The 13,259-nt window shown below is 49.7% G+C and overlaps 1 protein-coding gene across 1 annotated transcript in view; it reads left to right on the forward strand.

The window, feature by feature from the left end:
* Positions 1–345, forward strand: part of LOC123084306 (uncharacterized) — a 1,358-nt gene extending 1,013 nt beyond the window's left edge. The window contains exon 2 of the mRNA XM_044505977.1: positions 260–345. Coding sequence (XP_044361912.1) covers positions 260–345 — 86 coding nt within the window. The remainder of the gene's footprint in view (positions 1–259) is intronic.
* Positions 346–13,259: the final 12,914 nt, after the last annotated feature.

Consider the following 13,259-nt stretch of genomic DNA (forward strand, 5'->3'; position numbering starts at 1 on the left):
ACATACTTGGGCTGGCCCGTGGACAACATATGGGCTGGGCTGGGCTGTGCACACGTTGAAGCGTTGCTGGCTATAAGTAAGTGGAGAGGAGGCAACGAGGAGGGTATCCAGTGGATCAACGGAACCCGGCGGCGGCGGCTCTTCTCCTACCTCCAGCTCTCTCCCTTCCTCTTTCCCAGTTCCTTGTAATGGCTACTCTGTAATCAAATCCTCTATGTGTAGTGAGTAATCAAGAGATCCTAGTTTGTCCCTAACACAGCTTCTTCATGGGATTTTGAGGTTTGCGAGACTGTGATCTTAGTTCGCTTTAGAGCGGGCTCCGTCCCCATATTCATCGTCCCCTAGCAGTAAAAGCTAGGGTTTTCTGTCCTCCGGCGGCGTTGCCGACCGAGAGTTTCTTTTCGTCGTCATGAAGATTTTAGCATGGAACTGTAACGGGCTCGGGAATGCCCCGGCAGTTAGAGCTTTGTTGGATGTCCAACGGAGATGTGATCCCGAGGTGTTGTTTTGGTCGGAGGCACACCTAGACAGCTACCCGGCAGAGAGCTTAAGAAGGAGACTGAACATGGACCAAAAATTCGTTTGCCCTAGCAACGGAAGGAGAGGAGGTTTGATCATGCTCTGGAGGAATACGGTTAATGTGCAGAGGCTCGAACTGGATCCAATGTTTATAGATGTGCAAATAAATGACAGCAGTAATACATCTTGGCACCTGACAGGGATGTATGGAGAGTTCAGATGGGAGAACAAGTTCATGACTTGGGATCGCATGCGGCGACTCCACGAAAACCATCAACTCCCATGGTTACTTATCGGCGATCTCAACGAGATTCAGTTGTTGCATGAGAAGGAAGGAGGCAACCCTCGTCGACAACAATACATGCATGCTTTTCAGAACGCAATTGATGACTGTGACTTAAGGGACTTGGGATTTATTGGAGACAAATTCACTTGGCAGCGTGGGAGGATCAGAGAAAGACTTGACCGTGGTCTGGTCAATACCGCATGGGCCGATTTGTTTCCGCAAGCTGCGCTAGAGAACTTGGAATATAATCATTCGGATCATCGCCCTCTACTAGTTAATACAGATTTTTATGGTGACCCAATGGATGGGGGACACAACGTACCACCTAGGAGGTTGAGGCGCGCTGGTTAAGAGAGAAAGACTTCGACCAAACGGTGCAATCAGCATGGGCTAAGGTTGGGGCTGACCCAACTGTCAATAATATTTACGAAAAGCTTCATAGAATGCATGGCCAATTTCATGACTGGGACCAACGAGTCCTCAAGAAACCGAAGAAGCGGTTGTGGAAGGCACAAAGAGATCTTGAGAAGATCATGTCAGGACAAATGAATGCTGATTATGAGGAGAAGAAGAAAGAGTTGGCTGAACTGGTCGAATATCTGTTGGAACTAGAGGAAATACAGTATTTGCAATGATCCCATGAGACTTGGCTGAAGAGCAGCGACCGCAATACAATGTTTTTTCAAGCCTTTGCTTCGGCCAGGAGGAAAAATAATTTCATCAAAAAATTAAAGGATGCTGATGGAAACTGGATAGAAGGAATGTTTAATCTCAATCCCCATATCCAGAACTACTTTATTAATTTATTCACATCTGAGGTACAACAAACAAGTCCATCCATCCTAAAAAAGATAATGCCGAAGGTGACTGAGCGGATGAACGAGATGTTGATGGCACCATATACAATGGAGGATGTGCGCAAAGCAGTTTTTAGCATTGGGGTCTGAAAGCACCAGGTCCAGATGGATTGCATGCTACTCTTCTACAAGAAATATTGGCACATTTTGGGTGAGGAAATTACTAATGAAGTGTTACTGGCCATTAACTCAAGACAAATTCGGGCGGAGTGGAATGATACGTCTATAGTCATGATCCCCAAGGTTGAAAACTCTGAACTGGTAACACAATTCAGACCTACACTAGTAGAAAACAGGGCTTTGGTTCGGGCCTGGCCAGCCCATTAGTCCCGGTTCTTTACGAACTGGGACCCATGGGGGACATTAGACCCGGTTCATGAGCCCAGGGGGCCGGCCGGGACCTCGTGGGCATTGGTCCCGGTTCGTCTGGACCCATTTGTCCCGGTTATAGGCACGAACCGGGACCAATGAGCCGTGCTCCTGGCCCACATCCATTGGTACCGGTTCGTGCCTTGAACCGGTATAGAAGTTGGGGCTTTAGTCCCGGGACAAATAATTGGCCTATATATACCCCTCGCTGCGGCAGAGCACTCTGATTTTTCTGGCCGGCGAGGGGAGGGCATTTGGGTGCTCTAGCTCACCTCCTATGCACATGAGGTGTTCGATGAAATGCGCGAGCCACACTAGTTAAGCTTTCTCCTCTCGAAGCTCGACCTCAGAGCTCCATTTTTCCCGAGATTTGTCTAGATTTAGCGGTCCGTCACACCCCGTCCCCGTTTTCACCGCCGTTGATCGCCCGCGCTGATCTCGTCGCCGGCACCACCGTGGTGAGCCTCTTGTTCTTATCTTCTTTCTGCTTTTCTTACTTTAGATAGATACTCGTCTGATTTTCTTACTTTAGATAGATATTTGTCTGATTTTCTTACTTTTGACACACATAATTATATATAATGCACGCAGATGAACCGGCAATGGATGTATGGTGATAGACACACCTCCGAGTACATTAAGGGCGTGCATAATTTTCTCGAAGTGGCTGAGGCAAACAAGCAGAATGGTTTATGTGTTGTCCATGCCCTAAATGTGGGAATACGAAGTCTTACACTGACCGGAAAATTCTTCACACCCACCTGCTTTACAAGGGTTTCATGCCACACTATAATGTTTGGACGAGGCACGGAGAAATAGGGGTTATGATAGAAGATGACGAAGAAGAAGAGGACGATGACAACTATGTGCCCCCTGAATATGGTGATGCTGCAACGGGGGGAGCTGCTGAAGATCAAGAGGAAGCAGACGATGTGCCCGATGATGCTGCAATGGGGGAAGCTACTGAAGATCAAGAGGAACCAGACGATGTGCCCGATGATGACGATCTCCGCCGGGTCATTGTCGATGCAAAGACGCAATGCGAGAGTCAAAAGAAGAAGCTGAAGTTCGATCACATGTTAGATGATCACAAAAAAGGGTTGTACTCCAATTGCGAAGATGGCAACACAAAGCTGGGTACCGTACTGGAATTACTGCAGTGGAAGGCAGAGAATGCTGTGCCTGACAAATGATTTGAGAAGCTACTGAAAATATTGAAGAAGAAGCTTCCAAAGGATAACGAATTGCCCAACAGTACGTACGCAACAAAGAAGGTCTTATGCCCTCTAGGATTGGAGGTGCAGAAGATACATGCATGCCCTAATGACTGCATCCTCTACCGCGGTGCGTACAAGGATTTGAACGCATGCTCGGTATGCGGTGCATTGCGGTATAAGATCAGACGAGATGACCCTGGTGATGTTGACGGCGAGCCTTGCAGGAAGAGAGTTCCTGCGAAGGTGATGTCGTATGCTCCTATAATACCACGGTTGAAACGACTGTTCAGAAACAAAGAGTATGCCAAGTTGATGCGATGGCATAGTGAGGACCGTAAGAAAGACGGGAAGTTGAGAGCACCCGCTGACGGGTCACAGTGGAGAAAAATCGAGAGAGAGTACTGGGCTGAGTTTGCACGTGACCCAAGGAACATATGGTTTGGTTTAAGCGCGGATGGCATTAATCCTTTCGGGGAGCAGAGCAGCAATCACAACACCTGGCCCGTGACTCTATGTATGTATAACCTTCCTCCTTGGATGTGCATGAAGCGGAAGTTCATTATGATGCCAGTTCTCATCCAAGGCCCTAAGAAACCCGACAACGACATTGATGTTTACCTAAGGCCATTAGTTGAAGAACTTTTACAGTTGTGGAATGAAAACGGTGTACGTGTGTGGGATGAGCACAAACAGGAGGAATTTGACCTGCACGCGTTGCTGTTTGTAACCATCAACAATTGGCCCGCTCTCAGTAACCTTTCAGGACATACAAACAAGGAATACCATGCATGCAGGAACTGGTTAGCTGACACCGAAAGTATATACCTGGACAAATGCATGAAGAATGTGTACCTGGGCCATCGTCGATTTCTTCCGACCAACCATCAATGTCGACAGAAAGGCAATCATTTCAAAGGCGAGGCAGATCACTGGAAGAAGCCCGCCATGCGTAACGGTGATCACATACTTGCTATGGTCAATGATTTAAAAGTAATCTTCGGAAAGGTTCCCGGCGGACTATTTGTTCCGAGTGACGTTGCGGGACACGCACCCATATGGAAGAAGAAATCTATATTTTGGGACCTACCCTACTGGAAAGACCTAGAGGTCTGCTCTTCGATCGACGTGATGCACATGATGAAAAACCTTTGCATGAACCTGCTAGGCTTCTTGGGCGTGTATGTGAAGACAAAAGATACAGCTGAGGCACAGGAGGACCTGCAACATTTGCATGAAAAAGACGGCATGCCTCCAAAGCAGTATGAAGGTCCTGCCAGCTACGCTCTTACCAAAGAAGAGAAGGAAATCTTCTTTGAATGCCTGCTTAGTATGAAGGTCCCGACTGGCTTCTCGTCGAATATAAAGGGAATAATAAATATGGCAGAGAAAAAGTTCCAGAACCTAAAGTCTCATGACTGCCACGTGATTATGACGCAACTGCTTCCGGTTGCATTGAGGGGGCTTCTACCAGAAAACGTCCGATTAGCCATTGTGAAGCTATGTGCATTCCTCAATGCAATCTCTCAGAAGGTGATCAATCCAGAAATCATACCAAGGCTAAGGAGTGATGTGGTGCAATATCTTGACAGTTTCGAGCTGGTGTTCCCACCATCCTTCTTCAATATCATGACGCATGTCCTAGTTCATCTAGTTGACGAGATTGTCATTCTGGGCCCCGTATTTCTATACAATATGTACCCCTTTGAGAGGTTCATGGGAGTCTTGAAGAAATATGTCCGTAACCGCGCTAGGCCAGAAGGAAGCATCTCCATGGGCCATCAAACAGAGGATGTCATTGGGTTTTGTGTTGACTTCATTCCTGGCCTTAAGAAGATATGTCTCCCTAAATCGCGGTATGAGGGGAGACTGACTGGAAAAGGCACGCTTGGAGGGGACTCAATAATATGCAGGGACGGATATTCTTTGTCTCAAGCACACTACACAGTACTAATGAACTCTACCTTGGTGAACCCGTATGTCGATGAACACAAGAACAGTCTGCGCTCCAAACACCCGGAGCGATGCGACGACTGGATTACAAGTGAACACATCGGGACTTTCAGCAGTTGATTGGAAACACGTTGTCGGTGTCAAAACCGGCAGATCTCGGGTAGGGGGTCCCGAACTGTGCGTCTAAGGCTAGTGGTAACAGGAGGCTGGGGACACGATGTTTACCCAGGTTCGGTCCCTCTCGATGGAGGTAATACCCTACTTCCTGCTTGATTGATCTTGATGATATGAGTATTACAAGAGTTGATCTACCACGAGATCGTAGAGGCTAAACCCTAGAAGCTAGCCTATGATTATGATTGTTCTTGTCCTACGGACCAAACCCTCCGGTTTATATAGACATCGGAGAGGGCTAGGGTTACACAGAGTCGGTTACAGAGGAGGATATCTACATATCCGAATCGCCAAGCTTGCCTTGCACGCAAAGGAGAGTCCCATCTAGACACGGGATGAAGTCTTCAATCTTGTATCTTCATAGTCCAACAGTCCGGCCAAAGTATATAGTCCGGCTGTCCAGATACCCCCTAATCCAGGACTCCCTCAGTACCCCCTGAACCAGGCTTCAATGACGATGAGTCCGGCTTGCAGATTGTCTTCGGCATTGCAAGGCGGGTTCCATCTCCGAATACTCCAATGTAAATTTCGAACACGGGGATCGTGTCCGGCTTTGCAAAATAATTTCCACATACCACCGTAGAGAGCATAGTTTTTCACGAATTGAATCTGCTGACAATTTTTCATAACTTGATATCATACTGTGGCCCGGCCCTTATCTGAACTGTTTCCCAACCAGCTGTTGCACATATTGCGAGGCGGTTTTTTGGGCACGTCTTGTCGAAGCAGAGATCGTGTCCCCTTATCATGGGACTCTCATCAATACGGGTGTGGGTAACCCAACCATACCATCAATCGCGGCGAGTGGGGAACGAGCAGGTTCTATTAGGAAATCAGGGAGGCGCAAAGTTTTTATTGCCTCTGTAAAGAGATAAGGCCTTCTCTTTTTCACCCACACCTTCTTCTCCTTCTGCTCGTCCATTCCCTTTCGCTTGAGCCCTAGCGCCCAAGCGTTCATCTTCCCCACCAAAAGAGGTTCTCTAAAAATGTCCGGATCCGGAGCAGGAGGCAAATGGATGGTCTCTACCGTCCAGGAGAAGGATATCAAAAAGCTTCGGGAGGCCGGGTACATGGCCAAGAAAATCGGCCACCGTCTTCCGACGGCGGGACAGATCGTCCCCACTCCGGAGCCCCACGAGAGGGTTGTATTCCTCCCTCATTTTGTCTGCAGGCTCGGGTTTCCCCTTCACCCATTTGTTCGCGGCATCATGTATTATTACGGGATTGATTTTCATGATCTATCCCCTAATTCCTTCCTCAACATCTCGACGTTTATCGTCGCGTGTGAGGCCTCTCTCCGTGTTTCGCCACACATCGGCTTATGGCTGATGATTTTCAATATGAAGCCCAAGGTGGTGAACGGCGAGCACACCGAGTGCGGAGGTGCCATAGTGAGCAAGATGCCCAAGGTCACATGGCCGACAGGCTCTTTCAATGATTCCGTCAAGGAGTGGCAGCAGCAGTGGTTCTACATCGCTGAGCCGCGTGGCAAGAAGTGGGCCGCTGCTCCCGAATTCCGATCTGGAGCCCCCCTGCGGCTTAGTCCTGGCCCAAGAAGGGCCTAGACCGGGCCTCGTCTGATGAACTGTCGGTGCTCCAGCCGCGCGTCAAGGGTATGGTAGACAAGGACATCAAGCTTGTCAATGTAGTCCAGGTGATGTTAGTTCGCCTGGCTCTTCCTTGTCAGCACCGAGCCTGTAGTTTGTGGGAGTATGACCCGGCCGAGCACCAGACCCTACGGGAGCTCTATGGCTCCTCACACGAGGATATCTGGAAGGTGCTCTTCAAGTCCGACAAACCGTGGCCGGACTCCGCCAAGGACCATGGGTACCAACTGTCCCACCCTGCAAGTCCGGTAAGTCATCACTATGTGTTGTCCATCCATGTGTTTCGTTGGCATATCCCGAGGAAGAAGCTTTAACGTGCTTTCCACAATTCTCCTAGGGATGGACGAAGAAGGCGGGGCGGATACACTATCCGGCCCTGCTGCCGGAAGAACCGGCCGGACCACTTCTGACGAAGATGCTGGTCCTAGTGCCTTACAAGGCGCCGAAGAAAGAGGCCTACAAAGAAGCCAAGGAGACTAGGGGCGGCCATCGCCGCGGTGCTTCGGACACAAAATACAAAGACTCCAATGCCCATCCTTCCTCCAAAGAGGATGAGGAGGAGGAAGAAGACAAGTCCCCCGTGGGGGGAGGAAAGAAAAGGACGGCCTCCTCATCCTTGGAGGCCGAATTGCCTAAGAGGGGAAAAACCCCCCTTCCAGAGGCGTCCACCACGGCTACCGATAGCAGCCCGGAGTGGGATCCCAGGGCCCAGCCCCTGGTAAACTCGTGAGTACACAAAATCCGAACACGCTTATGCGTCCAGGATCACTAAGGCATAATATTTTAATTTGCGCCACACTTTTTGCAGCCCGGCGAGGTCTCGCATCGAACAGTCCTCGTCGGAGGATTCGTTGAGCTCAGATGCCCTAGAGAGTGAGACACCTCCGAAGGCCCCTTCCCCGAAGCCTGGGCATGACACCGAGGTGTCGTCCTAGAAGGACCCAAACCAGGGAGGGCACACCTTAGGGGCCGGATATACGAGAGCGACGGCTCCCATGAGCTTCGACGGCGGGGGCGATCTTGGATTCGACCTTTGAGGCTCTAGGATCAGGAAGGCAGCCCCCCTTGACTGGAGGGGGAGAGCCTGCTCCTTTGACAACCTCTGTCCAACCAGAGGTGCAGGGCAGCTTGTCGACAGTGCTAAAGAGTGCTTCCATCATCGATGAACATTGCGCCCTTATGGGTGCGGTGATTGAAAAGATTCAGTCCGCTGAAAGTGGACTGAATGAATCCTGCATCAGCCTTATAAAAGGCTTTGAGGTATGTTTTATGAGGTTTTGAAGATTGTCATAGTACGGATAGTAGCCCCTGATACACTATCCAGGGAAGAAAAGAACCAGACAGAGGATCAAATTTCCGTTCGCAGGAGACTCAGTTGATGACATATATCTCTTCCTTTGATAAACAGCCGTCTGTAGCGACTGCCGCCTCTCATACTGCGGAAGTATCGGCATTGAAGCAGAGTCTGGAGCGGGCCGAAGAAGAACTTGGCCGAGTGAAGAAGCAGTTGGATGACAATAAAGGTATGCCGAAACCTTGTTAAGTTTAGCACAAATGAGTAGGTGTGCCTGATGAAAGTATTTGTATTGTGCGCTCTAGGGGCAAATGCCGAAATTGAGGCCTTAAGAAGGCTGTGCCCGAAGCTGAAAAGAAGGCAGCCGCGGAGCAGGCTCTTCGCGAGAAGCACGAGGCCAGGGTCATTGAAGCTGAACGAGAGCTCCAAGAGGACGTGAAGAAAAGCGATACTATGGAGCAGAGTCTATCAGGGAAAGAATCCGAACTCGCCCAAGCTCTTCAAGCCGAAAATGATGCTCGGGAGGAAGCCCAAGGTGCTCTGAAGGACATTTAGGAGGCGAGGAGGATTGCGGCTGGTAAGGCTTTTTCTTATTCAAAGCGATTTTTATGTAGTAAAAGGAGAAATTCAAGGTGAAAAATTGAATTCTGATTTCTCCAGGGGCGTTTGCGGAGTTGCCATGCAGCATATCTGATGCTGCTCTCTACTGAGCTGAGGAGAAGAAGACCGCAGAAAAGCTCTTCTGGTCACAGTATTTGGCGCCGAATTATCCGTTGCCATTTGTCGATCAGCTGAAGCAGCTGATCGAACTGCACAAGGCGGCTGAACTAGCCATGGAGGACTTAATTGTCTGGCTATGGCCCGCCGAGTCAATTCCAAGCAGTTACTTCGGGCTCGTGAAGCGGATTGTGAGTGCTTGCCCTCGGCTCGAAGTCATTAAGCGGTCGGTCTGTATAGAAGGTGCACGAATGGCATTTGCCCGCGTGAAAGTGCACTGGGGAAAGCTGGATGCTGAAAAGCTGATGACCGAGGGATCGCCGGAGGGGAAGGAGCATCGCAAGCCGGAATTATATTATGATAGTGTCCTGAAAGGAGCACGCCTTGTGGCGGAGCAATGTACCAAAGATATTGTATTTCCATGAAGACAGTCATGCTGTCCCTTGTAAGGCGGAACGAAGTCACTTTTATTATGTATTGCCTATTGTGTGAAAGCTTTTCCTCCTGTGCGGCCATTTCATATATATTAATCCTGAGAGTTGGCTAGTCGTTGGCTTCTGCCCCCACATAGGAAGTACGGGGGTGTTCGGGATAAACCTGAACACTCTTTATCCCATTTTTGGGTCCTTGAAGGAGGTGTTCAGCACAACGAACCAGGCAATCAGACTATAGGGCTTTATCACTCTCACTTAGCCATAGGAGTTTGAGTAAGGTAGGCGCAACCCCTGGTGTTCGGAAGGCCGTATGAGGGGCTCTATCAGCACCTGATCGGAAGAAAACCGATCCGTCGTACGCTGCTTTGGTTATGGCATTGTGAGGAATAAATCCTTAAAGATTTTACAACCTCTCGAAGAGCTGACCAGCTCTCGCCGTATCATGACAGTCAGTTTTCGTCTTTCTCTACTAAGGTGCTCGTCCGGAAGAACTGAGACACAAATGTAGTAGTTCTCCCAGTGCTACCTTAGCCGATATAGTGGAACGTAAGGTACCAAAACATGGGAGCCGGCCAAAGCCAACTATTGACCCAAGACATGATTCGGAGCTGATGCATATAATGCTATAAGTTCGGGGTGCCGAGCGACCGAGAAGGTGGTCGGACTTTGTTGCCATAGTATGGGTACAATGAAGCCCCTGGCGTATTAGGGCATGACACGATGTACGGATGCCGTTATGATGAAAGGTGTCAATGAGAAATGATAGCAGATAAGCGTCATATAACTCTACATGTTGTATTCGAGTAATACGTCTATGCGTATCAGTACGGTTAATGTTATAAAAAGAGGTATGACAGTGGAACCTGCTGAGACCGGGCGGGAGGGAGCTGTGTGCGGATCCGAAGTTTATCCGGATTCTCTTCGGGGGGAATATCTAAAGATCCCCCCTTTGCGCGTCCGAGCTGATTCCATGTCGCCAGTCCTGTTCTGCGCAAAAGCGAACTTGTAAAGAAAATGCTAGAGACATTTGTGTGCCACAGAGCGGTTGAACCGCGGGATGTGGCCCTTCCCAACTTATGCCAGAGTGTTTAATTGATCCCTAGTCGAGCCGAGCTATCATGCCGTGAAGTAGTTCGGACTCCTTTGTCGGTGTCCGGGAGTTTGGTTGTCGAATCAAGGTTCAATTGAAAGGCGCAACTCGCTACTTCTATCGTTAAAGTGGCAGTATAATCTTCGGCGCCGAGGTGGAGTTCGGCCGTGCTCATAATTGTGATCACGTCACGTGGGCCGGGTATTTTAAGCTTGCCATAGGCATAGTGTGGTACCGTATTGAATCAAGCCAACGCGGTTCGCCCCAGCAGTGCGTGATAGTTACTGCATAGAGGGACAATGTCGAAGACTAACTCTTCGGTATGGTGATTGTTTGGTGATCCGAAGACTACCTCTAGAGTGATGGAGCCTATACAACTGGCCTTCACACCTGGTATGACACCTTTAAAGGATGTTTTTAGCGGGTTTGATCCTCGAGCAATCAATATCCATCTGGCGCACTGTGTCCTAGTACCGCAAGTTTGGACTGCTGCCTCCGCCCATAGGGGCTCGTGTGAGGTGGAACCCGCAAACTATTGGGTCGAGGATAAGTGCGGCTGAATTTCCCTGGTTGGTATTGGCCAGACGGTCTATACGATCGAAGATGATCGGCCGTATTTTTATACTGTGGGGCGACTCGCTTTGTTGAGTCGGCATCCCGAAGAGTGCACGCCCGTTCCCATTTGGGGATGTGGATGGTGTTTATCATGTTCACCGTTTTGATTTGCGGGGGAAATTTCTTTTGCCCTCTATTGTTTGGTGATCTGGGCTCCTCATCGTCTTCATTGCTTTGAGACCCCTTCTCCTTGTTTTCGGCGCCTGACCTGCCGGCTTGTTTGAAGACCCAACATTCTCTATTGGTATGATTGGCTGCCGTTCCTGGGGTGCCATGAATTTGACATGGGCGGTCAAGTATGTGGTCTAGGCCGAATGGGCCCGAATTATTCTTTTGAAGTGGCTTTTTCCGCTGACCGGACTAAGAGCCACATAATCCAGCATTGACTGCCGTATCTTGGGCGTCATCATTGTTTTTGCGACGCTTATGTTTGTTTCGTCTAGGTTTGCCGATGCTGTCTCTGGCCTCTGATGTGCCAGAATTGCTTGATATGTTGTTGTTACGAGCCAACCAGCTATCTTCGCCCGCACAAAAGCGGGTCATGAGTGTCGTGAGGGCTGCCATGCACTTCGGCTTCTCTTGGCCGAGGTGTCGGGCGAGCCATTCGAAGCGGATATTATGCTTAAAGGCCGCCAGGGCTTCGGCATCCGGACATTCGACGATTTGGTTCTCTTTAGTTAGGAACCGAGTCCAGAATTTCTTGGCTGACTCTCCGGGCTGTTGGATTATGTGACTTAAGTCATCAGCGTCCGGTGGTCGCACGTACGTGCCCTGGAAGTTGTCAAGGAACGCGTCCTCCAGGTTTTCCCAACTGCCAATGGAGTTTGCCGGCAGGCTGTTCAGCCAATGTCGAGCCGGTCCTTTGAGCTTAAGGGGGAGATACTTGATGGCATGTAGGTTATCGCCGCGGGCCATGTGAATATGGAGAAGGAAATCTTCAATCCATACCGTGGGGTCTGTTGTGCCATTGTATGATTCGATGTTTACATGTTTAAATCCTTCTGGGAATTCATGATCCATTACTTCATTAGTGAAGCATAGGGGTGTGCGGTGCCTCTGTGCCGGGCTGTATCGCGACGTGGTTCGGATGAATCTGGTCAGTTGTATTCGGCCCGGCCGGACATGTTTTTGGTGTATCCGGCGTGATGATTATCTTTATGCGTGGTGGCGCGCCCCCGCGATCCGTTGATCGTTCTTGACTGTACTGCTTTGTTTCCTGGTATGTTTCGTAGGTCTTGCGTGTAGCCCCTGGCCGTAGTGTGTTGGCGGCGGGGTGCAGGTTGGTGTTCGGGCTTTAATGCCTCCTCCTCGAGTTGAGGTAGCAACCTACGCTTTGGGTAACTTTTGTTTGGGCGCTCAAGTCCATATTCCTCAGCTTCCAGGACCTGAGTCCGTCTATCTGTTAGCAGATCTTGATCAGCTTGGAGCTGCTGCTGCTTCTTTTTCAGGCTTTTTGCAGTGGCTATAAGCCGGCGCTTGAAGCGCTTCTGCTCGACGGGATCCTCAGGATCCACAATTTCATCATCGCCGAGGCTCACCTCATCTTCAGAGAGAGGCATATAATTGTCGTCCTCCAAGTCTCCGTATGTTGCTGGTTCATATGGCTAGCTTGCCTGTCCCCCTGCTCGGCTTGCTCGAAGTTAGGCTTGTCGGGATTGTATTCGTCTTCGGCACCATCTGGACTGCTGTTGTCTCCTATGCCGGTATTGTTGTGGCGGGGCTTAGAGCGGTGCCGATGACGCCCATGCTTTGATTGCTTCCCTAAGGGGTTATTCTCTATTGCCTCATCGCCATTGTTTTCTTTGGGGGTGTCCACCATATATATATATATATCATATGAAGAGGTGGCTGTCCAGCGCCCTGTGGGCGGTGGTTCCTGTTCTTCTCCTGCATCATCGTGCAAACCGTCGATGTCTTCGGAGTCGAAGTCGAGCACGTCGGTTAAGTCATCGACAGTGGCAATTAAATGGGTGGTGGGTGGGTAACAAATTTCTTCGTCGTCCGCTTCCCACTCGAGCCGGACATAGTTTGTCCTAGAGTCTCCTGACAACGAGAGAGACCTTAATGAATTTAGCACATCACCGAAGGGTGAGTGCTGAAAGATATCTGCGACGGTTAACTCCATGGTCA

The sequence above is a fragment of the Triticum aestivum genome, chromosome 4A (assembly GCF_018294505.1).
Source record: "Triticum aestivum cultivar Chinese Spring chromosome 4A, IWGSC CS RefSeq v2.1, whole genome shotgun sequence".
Lineage (NCBI taxonomy): Eukaryota > Viridiplantae > Streptophyta > Magnoliopsida > Poales > Poaceae > Triticum > Triticum aestivum.